Source organism: Trifolium pratense, linkage group LG2 (genome assembly GCF_020283565.1).
Source record: "Trifolium pratense cultivar HEN17-A07 linkage group LG2, ARS_RC_1.1, whole genome shotgun sequence".
NCBI classification, from domain to species: domain Eukaryota; kingdom Viridiplantae; phylum Streptophyta; class Magnoliopsida; order Fabales; family Fabaceae; genus Trifolium; species Trifolium pratense.
The window spans coordinates 18446652-18466512 of NC_060060.1; the positions used below are offsets into that span (position 1 = coordinate 18446652).

The following is a 19861-nucleotide window of genomic DNA, read 5'->3' on the forward strand; positions in this document are numbered from 1 at the left end:
GGTGTCTATGATATTATAGTCGGTTCTTGATTGGATCGAGTTTACACAAAAAATTACATATTATTTAGTTTTCATATAAACTAACACTACTAGAAAAACACATTTTAGTGACGGAAATTTGTGAGGGAAATATATCCCTCACGATTTGTAACGGAAATAGTGACGGAATCTTATATTTTTTAATAAATTAAAGTAATTAAGATTTAGCGACAGAATTAGTGACGAAATAAATCCCTCACTAACAATCCGTCATAAAATTTCCTCACAAAACCTAACAAGTAATTGCTAGTGAGGGATTTGGAGAACAAAATTCTCTTTAAATATTCCGTCACAAATTGCTCTATTAATTTTCAAGTATTTCAAAGTTGTTTCTTAATCTTAATATAAAAAACGCACCACTCATCGGTGACGAAACCACTCGTAACAGTAGCGCTTCTCTCTGCTCGCCGAGTTTACCTCAACAACAATAATTCTTTCTTCAACTCAATCGAAATTTTCGCTTCCTTCATTTCACAATCAACGCTGGATCGATAATCTCTGATTAGGCTTTTTCCATTCTTGTAATTTTCCCCAATTTGGTTTGAATTTTTAGTATTTACGTGTTTCGTGTTCCGATTCATGCGCTTATGGATACAAATTCATTGTTATATAGCTTGATTCGCGCTTCATTCAATTTAATCGGATTTTTCTTCATTGCAACAATCAATCATCATTACTCAGGTTCTTTTCTCATTTCATTTTTCATCTTGTATTTTGTTTGCTTCTAATTTTGAATATCTAATTTTGTGATGTTTTCTCGAAGATGATGATGATGATTATTATTATTATGATGATGATGATGATAATGATTATGATGATGGTTATGGTTATGGTTATGGTTATGATGATGTTGATTGTGTTAGGCTGTGGAAGTGTTGAATTGATATGGAACGGATCTGGTTGGAGAAGGAAGGGGTTCGAATTCAGAGTGTTTAGCTAGTTTTGAATGTTTTCTAAACATTGTGAGATCACTAGGAATGTCAATTTCTTCTTTATTCATGTTCTTGATTTGATTATGTTGTTTTAGGGTTGGAGTAACGAAAGGATTATTTCTTCTCATGAGAGTGGTAGAGTTATTTTCTTGTTGGATACTGATCAATCTTCTCATAGCAACAAGGTAATGTGTTTTAGTTATTTATTATGATTTGAAGCGTTGAACATGTTTTTATGAAATTGTTGTTATGATAGGTTGAAGAAGTTGTGAAGAAGATGGAAATTGAGTTTGGAAGTGGATGGATAGCTCATCAGCACTGTAAGGACGGTAAGGTGGATAATTTTCTAGCTCTGCTTCACCTCAAAAAACTTGCATGGAATTTTGATTGTGGTGTTGAATTGATTTTAGTGCAATAAAAGTGTATGTTTCAATTAGTTTTTAAGTTATATAAGTGTACATGTTTGCAAATGTTCAATAATGAACTGTTTAAATTTATGTAGAAATTGTATTCATTTCAAATATGAATTCATTGTTATTTTATTTCTCTGAATTCTCTAAGTTCATATTTCATATGTGAACATGCAGCATAACATAAACTGATAGACTATCTTATGTAAATATTTATGTTCACTTTTGGAAGTTATGATTTGTTAGTTTTAGCAAACTTAAGAGATATTCACAGTATGGTTTGATCCATGACTTTCAGGCTCCAGATTGATATCAATTCATCCCTATATTTCTGTGAGAACTATTGGATGTACATGTGAGTTAAATGCTCTATATAGATGTTGAACAAATAAATATATCGCACTTTTATTTTACATGTATATAATGCTATTCATTATGAAGCGGTATTACTAGTGTAACCTTAATTATAGATTCTTAATTTGCAATAATGTTGTGTTTGGTCTTTACACTTCTCTTATTGTGCACATTCATTGAGTTTTTGGACTGGTTATTTCAGTATGAAAGGACTGGTTCTTGATTTGATTATGTTTTTTCCATGTTATTGTACTTGTGTGTGCAACTCCAGATGTTAATTTCATCTCTATATTCATGAAAACTAAAACTATTAGCTCTTATTTTTTGCTATGTTGTTTTTGAAGCTGAAACTTTTAAGCATTGAATTAAGTGAGCTTAGATTTGAGCACCTAAGCTGTCTTATTAATTTTATTTATATTGCAGCTTTTAAAATTCAAATTTTATGCAACAAAAAATTAATAATTCAAATATCATGTACTATTTCCATTTGTAAGCTGAATCCCAAAATCCTTTTAACACCATAACTATTTTCTTTGACCTGAAGATATTAAATTTTATATGTCAGGACACACATAACCAAGCTGGTATTGCACACACTGGCGGCTTAATGCCATTGCTGAATCTTCTTGACTCAAAAAACGGGTCTTTGCAACATCATGCTGCTTTTGCTCTTTATGGCCTTGCTGAGAATCAGGTAAGATGAACTATAAGAACTCTAATGATAAAGATATTATGTGATAGAAAATTTATTACTGAAAACCAAATTTAATAGTATCTTACTTTGTGCTATAGGATAATGTGCCCGACTTTATTAGAGTAGGTGGAATTAAGAGACTCCAGGATGGAGATTTTACTGACAATTATTTGTAGGTTATGTTGGTGTTTGAATTTTTAAACTCAACCATATACTCAGGGTCTACTGGAAGTGAATCAACCTAGTTTGACAAGTTACAAAAGTTCCTTGATAAGCGTAGCTTATTGTTTTGCAGAAGTCTCTTCAAAGCTTTATTAACCAATGCTAATCTTTAAGTTTGTTTTGTTCATTTTGTATTTTGAATTGCAATTATATGTAAACTATCTAATACTATTGGAATTATATGCATGTTTTTGAGTAATTTGGATGGATGGTCACCATAAGCCAATTTTATGTAATGGATAAACTAACTCATGAGGGATCCAAACTTTATTGATCCCTTGCTTGGTAACAACTATGACTTACATTCAATTTGGAAGCAATGCATGAATCAAATCCCATGACCAACACACCGATTCAAATTTGGTTGAGATATTGAAAGCAAAAACTAGCAAAGGCAATGCAAAGAAGAGGTAATTATTTTCCTTTACAAACAAACCTTATACTATTGAATCTAAAAGTTGTTATTTTTCCTTCTCTTAACTGCTATAAAAATAGAGGTAGAGTAAGCATGCTTCTTAAGAACTTTGGTGTTTTCAGTTTTGTGTTGCAAGTCTTAATTGATTATTGAGAAGCCATGTGTACGTAGTAATATTGTTCATGAATTATCCTCTATGACAATTAAACCTTTCTTGCAATGTGCAGGTTGAAGAATATGAATACATGGAAGCTCAAGTCTCTTTATATATGCCTTTGGAGGTTAAGAACTTGGATGGTTCTTTGTATAATCCTACTAATTTTTTCATGTATGCCTTTGACTTTTATATTATTCTTTACTTTCAACATGCATATCAGCTAATGAAAATTAATATAGGGAAGCTAATATGTTGGGGTTCGATAATGGATTAAGAACCTAAAAGATGGAGGTTTCTAGGAATAAATTGAGACAAAGCTAAATTTCTAGGAACCAGCATTGTAAAAAGTTCAATTTTTATGGTTTGAGTTGAATGTGTAAGGTTGTGGGAGCATTCCTTGTATAGTTGTTGTAAGAGTTCAAGTTTTATTATCCTTCAAGTCTTCAACTATTGTATGTTCACTATTTAGATTTGTGAGATATTTTTGTTTTGAGAATTTGGATGTAAATGTTTCAAGAACGTAGTATATGTACTAAAACCACTTATGGTGTATATGAATCAAATTTTTGTATTTTGTTGATTATCAAATTTTTTTTTATTTTTTATAAGCTGTATTTTTGTTTATTAATATGAGATGCTTTTGGATACAACTAAATTTATTTAATTTTTTTTTAAAAAAAATCCACATTAGTGAGGGAAACAATTCCTCACAAAAAATAGATTCTTTGAAATTAGTGACGGAAACATTTCCTCACAAATATATCCGTCATAAAATCCCTCACAATTAGTGACGGAAATTGGCTCTGAAATTAAATTTTGGTCTACCATTAGTGACGGATATTATGCTTGTGACAGACAAAAACCGTCGCAAACTGTGACGGGTATAAAATTCCCTCACAAATATTTTGCGACGCTCGTTTTCTTTACGGATTTTGGGGACTCGCTAAATCCGTCGCTAAACTGGTTTGTGACGGATTTTGTTGATTTTGTGACGGATTTGCTCCCTCTCTAATTTTGATTTTTCTAGTAGTGTAAATGCAAATAATATTATTTAAAACACATCAAATACTAAATGTGAATATTTCTTAGTGAAAATTCAAACATTAATCTAAATTCTGCAGTCCCTCCCTCTTAAATTAAAAGGTTAAAAAAAAAGTACACTTATTAAAAAAAATATGTAAGAGTAAATTAAATTCATTATTAGAATAAGTAAAAACTTTTTTAAAAAAGACAAATATTTATTTTTTTTCACTTATAATTTGAAACATGACAAATAAACTTTTTTCTTCTAAACTTTGGAATGGAAGAAATACTAAATACTAAATCCAACGGAAGCTTATATCGGGTTTGCTTCAAGGTCTCGAATGGCTCTCGATATTGGGTCATAGTAAAGTTATTATTGTGATGAATTGCAAAATGATTGTGAATGATGTGAAACATTATAAGCCTAATCGATCGATTGTTGTATTATTAACATGTGTCGAAGCTTACTTTCAAATTATTAAGACTATGCAATTGTCTTTGCTAGGCAGCAATCAAACGGTAGCGCTCATGCTCTTGCACGAGCAGCTCTATCCATGTTTTTTGCAATACTTTGATGTAATTTTTTCTTGTATTACTTATATTATTTTTAGTGGAAAAATTTAAGTTTGGTTGCGTAAAAATAAAAAACGGAAGCTTGTATATATAGTAGTATTTAACTTCAAACAGTATAATGTTGGCGTAATTTGATTAGTTAATCCCCTGATCATTATAGGTATGTGATTAAAATTATTGAACGGTGATGATGAGGAAATAGATTCTTAAAATGAGACTTTGCAACAAGGGATCCTAAATCAGGCGGATTCTAGTGTGGGTCACTGCAACATGTCTCCCACTGGTGAAGAGTTATTTTTACCGGGTATTACAGGTTGCTCCTGTTTTTTTTTTAAGTAATTATTTTTTTTCATCATCATCTTCTTTTTTTTTTTTTTTTTTTTGACATCATCATCTTTGAGTCTTATTATCCAAAATCACTTTCAGCAAAATCCAAATCCAACATCACTTTCTCTGTAAACCCAAATCTCATATATCATCATCATCGCAGCAAAATCACTTTTCTATGTGAAGCCTTGTTGCAGCCAAGTGTGAAGGGGCAAATTGCAGAAGGCGCAAAATCAATTTCTCCTTAAATTAAATTCATGAAGTGTTTTATTTGTCAAAAAATAATAATCCATGAAGTGTTTTATTTGTCTTGTAGAGAAAAAGAAAAAGAAAAAAAAAACGTTTCTGAAGCTTTTTGAAATTTGGAATTAAGCTTTTTCAAAGTTGGACTTCATAGAGATGATGATGAGATCTGGGTTTACTGAGTTCATCTTCTTCCTGTTTCCCTGATTTTTGTTTTTTGGCAGATTTAAAAAAACAATAACGAATCATTTAAGTATTTTCAGTTGGTAAATGTAAAAACATATCATATATTTCTTTATTTTAAATTTTTTATAAAAACTATTATTTAATTTAAGTGAAATAGATGATTTAAGTAAAAGTAAAAAATTAAATTTGCTATTGTACTGTAGAAATAAGTTTACTGTACTTCATCTAAGCCGTTTACTAATTTTCAGCACATCCTATGGTTGAAAGTAAGTTTCTACCGGTGAGAGACATGATTTGCTCTCTCATGCTAGCCTTCGCCTCCTAATCATCGTTCTCATCTTCTTTCTGTAAAACTTAATTAAACCCTAGCTTTTGACCGTTGACTGAAAGGCACGTGCTCACATCTTTATTTTTTCTTTCAAAATTACACAACGATGATTTCGGCGATACACGTGCACTCCCTTGTCCCGACATGTACTAACATAATCATGCCTAAACTGTTTAACTTAAATGTTTGTTTATTAGTGCTCATTCATTACTATTTTAATTTGCTTTGAATATATCCCCATTCTCCCTTAAATTAATCCCGCTGTTATTTTTTTAGTGTAAAGTCACGTTGATGATATGATATTTTTAGTAATTCAAGTGGTACCCACAATGCACGTGACATGCCTAAACTAACTTGTTGAAGTTGAAAGTAAAGCTTATTTTTTTAACCATAATCGAAGTAGCAGGCCAACAAAGAAGTCCTTGAGAATCTTGAGATGAAATAATTCTATTTTAGTTTAACTAAATGTTTTGGATTGGGTCTAGAAATTCAATAGTTGAGGAATTGTTAACCGGGTCTTCAAGCAAGACCCAACAAAGAGCAGTCCGCGAAGAACATGTGACAAGTCAACGGTCACAATACGTCTGCATATTGTAATGATCGACTATCGGAATGATGAACAATAATTGCTCATCATAGTTTTTCAGTTGTTTTCCGGAAGTCACTTGATGACATTAATTACCATCAAGGGTCTTGGCCCAGCACAGGGGACTATATATACTCCATTCTTGCAGTGGAGTCAGGTACGCATTATTCACCTACTGAAAACCTTGATTCGAAGGACTACAATATTTTTAGTTGCGTGTAGAGAATATCTGATTTACGTACACACAAAAAATGATATAACTATTACAATTGTACTTCGTCTATTTCAAATTATAAGTTTTTTTTTTCTTTTTCAGAAATTATGAATTCTTTTATAAAATTATTCTTCATTAATGGTATGAGAAAGATCATATAAAAAATTGATAAAATATATAATAATAAGTAGTTAAAGGTATAATAACAAAAATAAAGTTAATTTTTTTTAAAATTTTTACAATGAGTTGAGAATGAAACACAAGACCTATAACTAACTACCCAAACCCCGGGAATGAATCCTCTCAAGTGTAATTTACACTTGAGAGAATAAAGTGTGGTTTATTGCCAATTATCAAGAGAGAAAAACATATAAAAATTTAGAAAAAAATGAATTTAGATGACATTATATTACACTTTATTTTCTCAAGTATAAATCACACTTGAGAGAATCCATTTCCCCAAACCCCTTAGCACTATACCAAACCTTCTAGCTTTAAGGTTAAATATTTTGAGATGAAATAATTTATTGGGACAAGTGGACAACCAATAAGGATCAATGTATCATAGTCATTGCTTGTTAACACCTCTTTCAACATAACACGCTATAAATTATACTATAAGAAAACAATATAGTAGTATATTACACACTATAACTAATAGGAAAATTTATTTGGACCGCCCCAATCAGTCCTAATCAATGAATTTACTTGGTATATCTCCTCAACAAAGAGAAATACTTTTGTAAACTACAATTTTTTTTATGCACACTCACATCACCTCAAAAAATTAAAAGATAAAAGAAATAATTCATATTAATTGATGTGACTATTTTATTTTACTTTTATTTTTTCTCATTCATGTATATGTGTCTAAATGTATTTCATTTGGGTTTGTGCCTATCTAAGAGTTCCTCCTCAACAAAAATATTTGAAATGAATTAATTTATATTATTATCCATGTAAGCATAATTCATGTGCTAAAGATATCTCATTATATATGTAAAAGTTAGGATTTAAATTCAGTATTTTCTACTTATTTAGTTCAATGAATGATTTTTAGCTATGAGATTGGATTGGAAATGAAAACAACACAAAGGAAGTTTAGTTTAACTTTTCATTTTTTTTGTGTCTAAAAAAGTAAAGAAAGAAAAAAAATTGAACTCACCCGTAAAGTTTAACCATTTCCTCCATTTTTCATCTCAAATTTTGAATTTTTTACAAAATTGGAACCTATTTGAATTTTATTCAAATTCAAAATTATAGCCATGATTGGAAAGTTGCTAAACTACTTTTCATTTTTGAAAAATTCGAAGCATAAATAAGTTGTGAGTTTTTTTTAATATTTAAAAATTACAAAGTTTCTGAATTTTTAATTAAATATAAAATTCGAAACCTATTTTTATTGAATTACTTAAAAGAATTTTTTGATTTTCATATAGTTTGCGGGGGTATGGAGATAAGTGTAGAGATCCCAAGTAGATTCTACTAACTAATGGTCTTTCTTTTTTCTTTTCTTAACTTGCTTCAAATAACACCAACTCTTTGTGTTGGTCTAAGAACTCATCTGTAAAGTCTAAATCCAGCCCATGGCCCAATTACCATCTTGTCTTGGAGATTTACTTTTACCATCCTACTGATTACTCGTGCGTTCTACGCCTTTTTTATTTTGCCCTTCCGCTACTTAAGTAGCGGGCGTTATAAAAATGAAAAATTTTGAGGAAAAAACATCCTACATGAAATTTTACCAGTTCTCTACTTTAAGTAGCGGATTATGTCCTTTACTTAAGTAACGAACGTTATAAAAATGAGATTTTTGAGAAAAAAACATCCTCCCGCCATGAAAAATCTAATACTTAAGTATCGGACAGGGGTAGTTTGGTAATTTCGTAGGACGCGTCTGAAAACCGGTAGGATGGCAAAAGTAAATATTTTTGCCTTATATCGTTTACTTTTTAGGTTTAATAGCATTTTGGTCCCTAATTTTACAAGATCCATGATTTTGGTTCCCCTGTTTTAAAATCAAACATTCTTGGCTCTATTTTGATTTTTTGCACTTTTGATCCTTCACCCAATTTTTAACCAACTGTCAAGAAAAGTGCTGACGTGACAGTGTCTACGTGGCAAAGAACAAGTACATATGAATAAATGTATTATTTTTAATAAAAAATATAAGCATTTTTCTTGCCATATCAGTGTTTTTCTTGCAAACTGGTTAAAAAACGATGATGTGGATATAGTTCTTTGCGTCGTGGATACTTCCACATCAACATTTTTCTTATTAGCTGGTTAAAAAACATTGATGTCAATGTTATACCTTAATTTAAAGGCTAAATTACAGTTTTTGCCCCTCACGTTTCATAATTGTGCGATTTTGACCCCCCACATTTCACATGTGCGATTTTGGCCCCCACATTTCATAATTGTGCGATTTTGGCCCCCCACGTTTGCCCCTTTTGCATTTCTTTGTCTCCGTTGACTATTTTGACCAAAAATTGCTGACATGAAATATTTTTGACACGTGTCTTAATTGTATTGGCCAACCAAAATTTTTTATTATTATTTTTTAAAAAAAAAAAATTAAGAAAGGTCACATGACTTTTTTTTTTGGGGGGTTAATTATTATTTTTTTGACAAAATAGGTGCAAACAATGGAACCAAGATCTCATCTTCTTCTCCATCAGTAAAACAATCTCTTTGATCAATTTCTTCAGATTATATCACAGCTTTCCAAACAAAATTCGAAAAAGCCTTATGACGCCTTGCAAATTGCCTCATATCACTCATCGGCGGTGCGTTCTTCCGTTCACCGACAAACCCAGAATTACCATCCGATTTTCTTTCCATAAATTTGGGTTTGGATTGTGTGAAATACCCTCTGAAACTTTGATTTCTTGACCTCCGTTGTCAGCATAAAATAATAATTAACCCCCCCAAAAAAAAGTCACGTGACCTTTCTTAAATTTTTTATTTTTTTTTAAAAAAAGTAATAATAAATTTTGGTTGGCCAATACAATTAAGACACGTGTCAAAAATATTCTATATCAGCAATTTTTGGTCAAAATAGTCAACGGGGACCAAGAAATGCAAAAGTGGGCAAACGTGGGGGGCCAAAATCGCACAATTATGAAACGTGGGGGCCAAAATCGCACATGTGAAACGTGGGGGGCCAAAATCGCACAATTATAAAATGTGGGGGCCAAAACTGTAATTTAGCCTAGTTTAAATTTCACAACACGATTCAAAGTGTTGTCTTAAATTATTAGCGAAGTATACTTAAAGTTGAGAACCAATAAAAGTTCTAAATGTCAAAAAAAAAAAAAAGAGAACCAATAAAAGTTCTAAATTACAATGATCCATTTTCCAAGGATTAAAAAACAAAACAACATATAGAATGTACCAAAAAAAAATATAGCTTTTACATTTACATAAAAATATAAAGCCAACAAATTATTGAGTTGAGAGCCTTGTGCTTTACCTCCATTTTCTTGTGTATTCTTTTGAAATTACGATGGCATTGGTGTAGAGGATCTAATTTTGCAAGAGCGACAATGACATTGTCAATGCGTTTTAGTTGACCATATGGCTAGTGATACAGTAGATTGGCGCTTCTACAATATAAGAAAAGAAGATACGTGTGAAATTTCCAATTTACCCCTATTTCATTTTTTGACACATAATTAATTCAGAGTTATTTTGTGTCTTTATCAAAAAAAGTTAGTAGAAAAATGCTAAAAAAAATTCTTAGTGAGCAGAATTTGAACCCTTAACCTTTTAATTACACTACTAATTGAATTTACCACTAAGCCATATGAATTAATTTGTTATATTTTTGGAATCAACATATAATCAATATGAGTTAAATGTCCAATTGTAACCACAAAACTCCACTTTATTTGTTACTTCTCCCACGCTTTTTTTCTTTTTATCTGAAAATCTAATTTTTTTGTATGTAACCCAAATTCAAATTACGTCACTTTATAAAAATTCAATTTTTTTATTAAATAAAAATCAATTATTAACTGGACATCGATATATCCTATACACCATCATTTTCAAGGGTATTTTGTGTCATATATTTATACTCATATGTTAATACGATAGCGTAATTTTTGTGTGATTTATGCATGACCTATGTGTTTTACTCAAATTAATAAGTTTGTCCGTTATTTTATAACATCTGCGGGACCTATATTTATACTCATATATGAAGAAAAAATAATTACGGGACTATATTCATACTCATATATATATTTAATACAGGGACATAAGAAAATAAAATACATGCACGTGAAAATCTCATGTTACCTCTACTTAATAATTTGACACATCATCGCTTTCATGGGTATTTTGTGTCATATTTGAAAGTTAGTAAAAAATTTCAATATTTTAAAATTTTTCTTGAGGTGATTAATTCCATTTTAATATTTTACTCCTTCCGTTTTTTATAAGTGTTCAGTTAGAATCATAACACTAAATTAAGAAAGTGAATTTTTGCACATTATCTTCCTATTATACCCTCATCTTAATTCACCAATAAATTCTATTTTTTGCACTCTTTCAAATAAATTTTTTTTTATACAAAAATAAATTGGTAACAAATTCTGTTTAAATATGAATATAACAAGGAAGAAACAAACTTTCTATCGTAAAAAAAAGGAATAGGATTTCTTTTTAAAAAAAAACTTTAGTTTTTCAAATATATATATATATATATATATATATATATAAAAATTATTGAAAAATATAATAATAATAGTAATAGTAATAATAATAATAATAATAATAATAATAATAATAATAATTGACAAGAGGTATAAATGTATAATTGACAAATCATATCCTTAAAATACAAATTGGACAGTTAATTAGAAACGCTAAATTTGATGAAACTTAATACGAAAATCTACTATTTTTTGTGACTCTCACGGAACTTGTGTTTTTAATAATATATTATGTTATCTATTTTTTTAAATAATTTTATGGGTTATATTCATATTAATACGAGAACCTTTTTTTTGTTATATCTACGGACATTATATTTTTAATCATATATTAATAAAGTTGTTTATTTTTTTTATAGTTTTACGTATTATACATTATATTTAATACAGGGACATAAGAAAATAAGATGCACGTGAAAATCTCATGTTACCCCTACTTAATAATTTGACACATCATCGCTTTCATGGGTATTTTGTGTCATATTTGAAAGTTAGTAAATAATTTCAATATTTTAAAATTTTTCTTGAGGTGATTAATTCCATTTTAATATTTTACTCCTTCCGTTTTTTATAAGTGTTCAGTTAGAATCATAACACTAAATTAAGAAAGTGAATTTTTGCACATTATCTTCCTATTATACCTTCATCTTAATTCACCAATAAATTCTATTTTTTGCACTCTTTCAAATAAATTTATTTTTATACAAAAATAAATTGGTAACAAATTCTGTTTAAATATGAATATAACAAGGAAGAAACAAACTTTCTATCGTAAAAAAAAAGGAATAAGATTTTTTTTTTTAAAAAAAACTTTAGTTTTTCAAATATATATATATATATATATATATATATATATATATATATATATATATATATATATATATATATATATAATTATTGAAAAAGATAATAATAATAATAATAATAATAATAATAATCGACAAGAGGTATAATTGACAAATCATATCCTTAAAATACAAATTGGACAGTTAATTAGAAACGCTAAATTTGATGAAACTTGACACTTATAAAAAAACGGGGGAGTATGTACCAAAAAAAAAAAACGAGGGAGTAATATTTGGTGTAATCAATACATTGGCCATTTTTTGGAATAGACTGACCATCAATACCATCAGCAAAATCTATGTTTACCTTATATATTAATACGAAAATCTACTATTTTTTGTGACTCTCGCGGAACTTGTGTTTTTAATAATATATTATGTTATCTATTTTTTTAAATAATTTTATGGGTTATATTCATATTAATACGGGAACCTTTTTTTTGTTATATCTACGAACATTATATTTTTAATCATATATTAATAAAGTTGTTTATTTTTTTTTATAGTTTTACGTATTATACATTATATTTATATGGGGACATAATTTTTTGTGTGAATTCTGCGGGACCTATGATTTTTCTCTTATTAATAAAGTTTCCTGATCTTTAATAATTTATGTATGACCTAAATTTATACTCGGATATTAATGCGAGAACCTATATTTTTTTCTGATTTTTACGCAACTTATATTTTTAATCATATATTAATAAAGTTGTCATTCTTTCATAGTTTTTGCATTAGATATATTTATGATCATATATTAATACAAAGATCTAATCTTTTGTGTAATTTCTGCGGGACCTATGTTTTTACTCTTATTAATAAAGTTTTCAATTTTTTACTATTTTTTTAGACCTATATTTATAATTATATATTTATGCGAGAACCTAATCTTTTGTGTGATTTCTGGGAACCTGTGTGTTTTTTTTTGGGTACATGGGGGCCTATGTGTTTTACTCATATTAATAAACTTGCCCGTTCTTTTATAACATCTGCGGGACCTATATTTAAACTCGTATAATTAAGTTGTTTGTAACAAAAATAAAATAAAAATTAAGTTGTCTATTTTTTTTTACGATTTTACTGGTTATACTCATATTTAATACGATGACATAATTATTTTGATGATTGTTGCAAGACTTATATTTTCACTAACATATTAATACGATTGCCCATTTTTAAATAATTTTTACGGGACTATATTTATACTCATATATTAATACATGGACATAAGTTTTTTTGTGATTTTTCAACACCTATGTTTTTACTAATATATTAATAAGGTAGCCTATTTTTTTTCTTCATAATTTCTATAATTATTTATATTTATATTTATATTCCTATATTAATACGGAGACCTAAATTTTTTTGGTGATGGTTTTACCATTGTTCTTTTTCTATTTTTTTTATCAAATATTATATCATTTCTATTTTTTTTATCTTTTAATCTAATTTCCAATAAATTTCATCTTATCAAGTGAGGAGCGGCAACGCCGCGACTCCCGTGCGGACGCACGGGTGTCCTGCTAGTAAAATTATTGAAAATTTTAATAATTGTCGAGAATATTTTTTAAAGTAAAAAATTACGACTTTTCAAGTATTCACGGTTAAAATAATGACACGATTGACGTCAATTTGATCAACACAATTTACATTTTTATATATTTTCTGTTGTTTATCAATTAAATCAATATTTCAGTCGTAAAAGGATGACCATAAAGTTATATTTCTAAACAATAACATATGTCGACGTTGAAATTTCAAATGTTTTTTAAAGACTGGTCTGCGATGAAACTACTTGTAGAAGTTATCCATTTTAAAATTTTCCATATATAATATACCTAATTATAAGTAAAAATTACATAATGCACTATATATTATTTGTTTCCCTATTAATCATTCATATAATATTACTATAGTTAAAGTCAAAGCATTTTTTAACTAACTAGTGTTTTTTAAAAACCCAGGTCAAGTCAATTAAAAACCAGAGTAGTGCTAGCTTGTTCTTTAATTTTTATTTTTATTTAGGCATTGAGACATGTTCTTTAATTTAGTCAACCATATAAATCTAGATTATTTTAGACTCAGAACATTAAGCATCAAGTTTGACGTACATGTTAAGAACAGTTATGAAAAATGGAAATGAATGTCTCAAATAAGTAGTTATGGTTAAGAATTCTATATCTTTTTCTTTTGTAAAAAAAAAACTATATCTATATCTTTTTATTTTTTGTTTATTTATATTGGATGTTCTCCGTTCGCAATTTTATAGATTTATTTTTCGAGTTTTATGGAATTTAAAATTGATGATAAATTCTCTGTAATTTAATATTATTGCATACTCAAAATAGATATCAAATCCAAAATTTTGTTAAGATTAAAGAGACTTGCTTTATCTTATCTAAATTTTCTTAGAAAATTTGATCTTGATGTGTATCTATTTGCTAAGGTGATGATTGTTAAGTATAAAGACATTAAAAAACATGTAGTATTGTATAGATATACTTCAACTATGCTTTTCTTTATTTGTGTGTTAACTCTTTAATTTTTAAAGGAACGAGTCTTTGATATTACAGATTAAAAGCTCGTAAAGTTTAATAAAAAATTGTTCCTCTTAAGAATCGAATAATGATGACTCTCAATCACATTATCCAATTATAGTATTTTTAGTGCTCTTTTATTGTCATTTTGAGTCCAACTGAGTCAATCTAAAAAAAATTAGTCGAGTCTGCAAGAAGTTGAAGAAATGTCTATTATGATGAGAAGAACTTTGAATCAGATCAAAATGACCTTAACTAGACAATTCTAGATTTTTTTCCTCCTGTACCCCCACTTTTTAATTTTATTTCCGTAATACCCCCATTCTAAAAATAATTATGGTAATACCCCTGTTTGGGGACAAAACTGCTGCGCAGCAGGCACCTGCACATGGCGGAATTGAGAGTCCCGCCATGTCAGTCTGTATGGCGGAAATGGCAGGCTAGCCATTGACTAAGGATGGCGGAATTGGGAAGAACGCCATGTGCTCAGAATGGCGGAACTGCCACACTTGCCATGTGCAGGAGATGGCGACCTGCAAAAGCACGCCATTGACTACGCATTCCAACACTCCTCAGCATACCAGTTTTGTTTTTTTTTTTTCCATTTTCCACACACTCTCATACCATTTTATATAAATACACACTTTACACTTTCATTTTTCACACACTAACTTCATCTTCTTCATTTGAATTTTTCCTCATTCACTTTTTATTATACAAAAGATGACATCTTCTTCCAATGTTTGTGACAACTATTTATCATCAACACCTCTATTTTCTGTGAAATTTGAAGGCCGCCAAAAACATTTTAAATTAATGATTGACAAATTGAGTTCTCTTTCGGCTTTAAAGAGTAAGATTCAAGAAATGTTTTTGTTGAAAAACAATGAACATATAGAAATCGAGCATATGGCCTATTTAAATTCATGCACAGACATCACAAGTGACTCACTCGAAGCTACAACGACAAAATATTGGTACAAATTGAAGGGTGATTTGGAAGTGCAATTGATGTTTTCCTTTGTTGAAAATGAAAAAGAACCACATCGTTTGTACGCGACCTTGAAAAAAATTGGTTAAGTTGTTGTTGTATGTAGTTTATTTTTTATATTATGTCATTATTTTATGTATTATGTTTGTGTAATTTTATTAACGATGTAATCCTAAATTTAGCAATTTAATTTTATTTACTGATTTCGTATGAATGTGGAAAATAATATATGTGTGTTTTGTTGTGAAATATTAAAATATAATATATTGATAATAGATAGAAAAACACATAGAAATTACATAAAAAATAAAATTAACTACGATTAATTAGAGGGTCCGGCTGCATTAGGACATTCTCGATAGTTATGACCCGGCACTCGACATAAGCCACATCGGAACTCTCTTTTTTCAAAATCGTCCATTTCAGTGTGGATGCGTGTCTTTTTGGGACGTCCTCTCTTGGTTCTTTTCATATCGGCGCGAGGACAAACAACGTCACCTTCATAAATGGGCCATAAACTCTTGCTTCGAACTACCGGGAAGGCCTCGTCATACACAGCATTTACAGTGGTAACTCGGTACACGTCGTCAATGAATGCTTCATATGAAATGTTAGCATGATTACATGCAGCAATAACATGCGAACATGGCAAGTGTAACGCCTGAAACTTTCCACAGTCGCACATCTTTTCTCTCAAGTGTACCCAGAAATGATCCTTTGGTCGGCCTTCATGGGGATCTTCAGTTTCCTCCACTGAGAAACTATAATTTCGCCGATCAAACTCAGTGACGATACATGAGTTTGACTTACCGAGTGCATCTAAAATCTTTTCTTGGCAAGCTTCAGTATATTGCTGACCAGAAGCTAATACAGCGGCCGACTGTTTTCCTCGTTTTGCAAAAAGTTTCGCCAGCCTATAGTAGGTTGCTTGGACCAAAGCTGTGATCGGTAGGCCGCGGATATCCTTAAAAACTGAGTTCATTGCCTCGGCAAGATTACTTGTCATGTGACCCCACCGAATACCTCCATCGTATGCTTGCGTCCATTTTTCTTTTGGGAGATTATCAACCCACTCTAAAGCCGCTGTATTTTTCTTCAAAATCCTATGCCGCCAGTACAGGAATGTAGCCTCGCTTGGTGCATACCCTATATTGAAAAGAAGAAAAAAAAGTGTTTAGTTTAATATGCTATCGACAACTTAAATTGTAGAATTTTTTTTGATAATTTTAGATATTTACCCATATTAACAGCATATTTCCGTAGTTTTCTGTTTTTTATTGCCCTCACAAAATTCTGTGCGACGTGTCGAAGGCAATACACATGAGAGGAAGTACCATTCCATCCATTTGAAGGGTTTTCATAAGCACTTTTAATAGATGCGTGCCTATCTGAAATCATGCATATATTTTCTTGTGGAGTAACATTCTCTCTCAAATGTTTAAGAAAGAAGTTCCATGCATCTTTCGTTTCCCCTTCAACAATCGCGAATGCCACAGGAAAAATATGAGCGTTTCCATCTTGGACGACGGCCAACAACAACGTCCCCTTATACTTCCCATATAAAAACGTTCCATCAACTTGCACAATTGGCTTGCAATGTGCAAATGCTTGGATGCACGGTTTGAAAGCCCAAAACAAACGCTCAAAAAACACTTGCCCCTGAATGGGTGTTGGACTTGTCTCGAACCTGATAATGGTTCCAGGAATCCATTTTTCCATTACTAGCAACCACTGTGGAAGATCGCGATAGGACTGCACCCAGTTTCCATAAATTTGTTCGATCGCCTTATTTTTTGCATTCCAAGCCTTTCGATACGTGATGGTGTAGTTGAATTTGTCTCTAATGTGACCAATTATAAACTTGACCGAAAGAGCTAGGTTATCTCGCAGCATTGGCAAAATGTTTGAGCATATCAGATCGGTGTCAAGCCTGCGATGATCTTGCGACATACCAGCAGATACACAAGTGTGGCTGTTACCGATAGTGGCAATCCCCCAAAGATCGGTTTTCTTACTTAAAGCCGCTCTCAAGAAAAAATCACATGGTGGTTTATCACATTTGATGACATACCTGGATGTATCAGATTTATCAATACTATAATGACGTGATTGTTTGATGTGCCATGTTTTGATTGCTTCGACACATTCCTTTTTTGTGTAAAATACCATCCCTTTATGTATCCCGGTATTCACTGGAAGGGTGCGATTGTCGTGGAGCAAAACTTGAGAGGGTTGATCAATAAGAGTATTATCTAAGTTTTGAATGTGCCCTGGAGGATTGTATGCATCGGCGTCGTCATCGTCATTGTTGTCATCATTGTTGTTATCAAATACCGAAGAGACTACATGCCATATTTCTCCGAGGATTGTTATTTGAATGACCCACGTCCACGTCCTGAGATGCCACCACAATACACAAATATCCCACACACATTTACCCAACAACAAGAACAACAAACCATCTTCACACAACCATTTACCCAACAACAACATACCTATATCCCAGATCCACCATTATTCACCCAACAACAACAACATACATATATCTCAGACCCACCATCATTTACCTTTAGCCAACAACAACAACATAACTCTACCCCACAACAACAACCATTCACCCAACATCCGATGTCGATGTCAATTAGTGATTCCGATTTTGTGACCCCAATCCCACAAACACGGAATTTCTTCACCTTCGACCACGACACCTTCGAATCACCAGGAACACAACGTTTCAATGATAATTTCAGAAATCTATACCAATCCGGTGATTCTACACAACCCCAACAAACCCAACAACCCCCTCACCATCAGGATACGTGGACACAATTTTCGGGCGAGTATTTAAACTCGACGTGGGCTCAAGGTCAAGGTTCTGCATCGATTCCGGTTGAACCCCCCTCTCCAGCAACAACAGCTTTAGCTAGAAATTTTTTTGGAGTGCAGGAGGATAATGACGCCGATGATGAAGAACAATTTGGACTTGGACTTCGTCCTCGTAATCGTCCCCCTTGTGGCACCGGTGGACACATGTAGTATTAGTGTGTATTATTACTACTATTCGAATAAAATATATTTCGCAATTATTATATTTATTTTAATTTTTATTAATAATGTTCAAATTTATTAATTATATTTTTAAAAAAAAAAAAACAAAAAAGCCCATTTTTGGGCGTAAAAAACGTGAAAAAAAAAAAAGAAAGACAAACACAGACACTGAAATCGATGCCAGTCAATGGCATTGCTCCCAATTCCGCCATCCTTTGACAATGGCTAGCCTGCCAATTCCGCCATCCTTAGTCAATGGCTAGCCTGCCATTTCCGCCATACAGACTGACATGGCGGGACTCTCAATTCCGCCATGTGCAGGTGCCTGCTGCGCAGCAGTTTTGTCCCCAAACAGGGGTATTACCATAATTATTTTTAGAATGGGGGTATTACGGAAATAAAATTAAAAAGTGGGGGTACAGGAGGAAAAAAATCACAATTCTATATTCGTATTAAGTTTGTTTTACAGAAAGTATCATGTGATATTCTCTTGGAACATGTTCAAATAATAATAGTATTAAATAGTATATGTGAAATAAAGGACTTACTTTTTAAGGTGAAAAGTAGTTTCACAATTTACGTACTTTATATTCTTGTTGAAGTCATTTTTGAGAAGGTTTGGATTTTCCATTGTTACAACGTATAATCAATAGCTAAATTTTATTATATTTAATTTGAACTGTCCAACCTATAATCAATAGCTAAAATTTACTACAGCGTAAATTGTGTATTCTGCTACTGCAGGCAATGCAAATTCTTCTTGAGAAAGTGCATACCTCACTCTCCTCTAGGTAGTGTACAATTTATGCTAGTGATTAGTGAAGTAGTTCAAAAATTATAATCATTGTATCTTTGTTAATTAGCTAGTAATTTCCCACGGCTTATTTATTTAATCCAAGAGAAGACAAAAGTAAATTCTTAGTATTACATAGAAATTCCAAATAGATAACATATGACCCCATTTCCATTGGCAAATCATGACATGCCATACACAAAAGTCCAAAGTTGCCGTT

The 19861-nt window shown here is 30.9% G+C and overlaps 2 protein-coding genes and 1 long non-coding RNA gene across 4 annotated transcripts in view; 1 reads left to right on the forward strand and 2 right to left on the reverse strand.

The window, feature by feature from the left end:
• Window positions 1-356: 356 nt before the first annotated feature.
• Window positions 357-3811, forward strand: LOC123903797. Of its 2 annotated transcripts, none has more exons than XR_006808178.1 (4): window positions 357-720; window positions 1067-1156; window positions 1228-3061; window positions 3294-3811. It is a non-coding gene; the product is annotated as an uncharacterized LOC123903797 (long non-coding RNA). The 2 variants fall into 2 exon arrangements; XR_006808177.1 differs by lacking the exon at window positions 3294-3811 and having other exon boundaries at window positions 371-720; window positions 1228-1300; window positions 1680-1898.
• A 6362-nt stretch (window positions 3812-10173) lies between these two features.
• LOC123903799 (nucleobase-ascorbate transporter 11-like) overlaps window positions 10174-19861 on the reverse strand; it is a 37299-nt gene continuing 27611 nt past the window's right edge. The window contains exon 13 of the transcript XR_006808179.1: window positions 10174-10231. The gene's annotated coding sequence lies outside the window, so the exon portion shown is untranslated. The remainder of the gene's footprint in view (window positions 10232-19861) is intronic.
• On the reverse strand, window positions 16123-18315 carry LOC123904310. Its single transcript, XM_045953992.1, has 3 exons — window positions 18296-18315; window positions 17039-18195; window positions 16123-16946 (listed from the first exon to the last, which is right to left on the reverse strand). The coding sequence occupies exons 1-3, from the start codon at window positions 18313-18315 to the stop codon at window positions 16123-16125; spliced, it is 2001 nt and encodes a 666-aa protein (XP_045809948.1).

What these genes read in the sequence shown, in the direction of transcription:
- LOC123904310 (XM_045953992.1), bottom strand. Translation starts at nt 18,315, where the DNA reads ATGGTGGATCTGGGATATAG. An exon ending in ATGGTGGATCTGGGATATAG is followed by an intron (nt 18,196 to 18,295) that starts GTATGTTGTTGT and finishes GTGGCATCTCAG; the next exon opens with GACGTGGACGTGGGTCATTC. An exon ending in GAAATATGCTGTTAATATGG is followed by an intron (nt 16,947 to 17,038) that starts GTAAATATCTAA and finishes TTTTCAATATAG; the next exon opens with GGTATGCACCAAGCGAGGCT.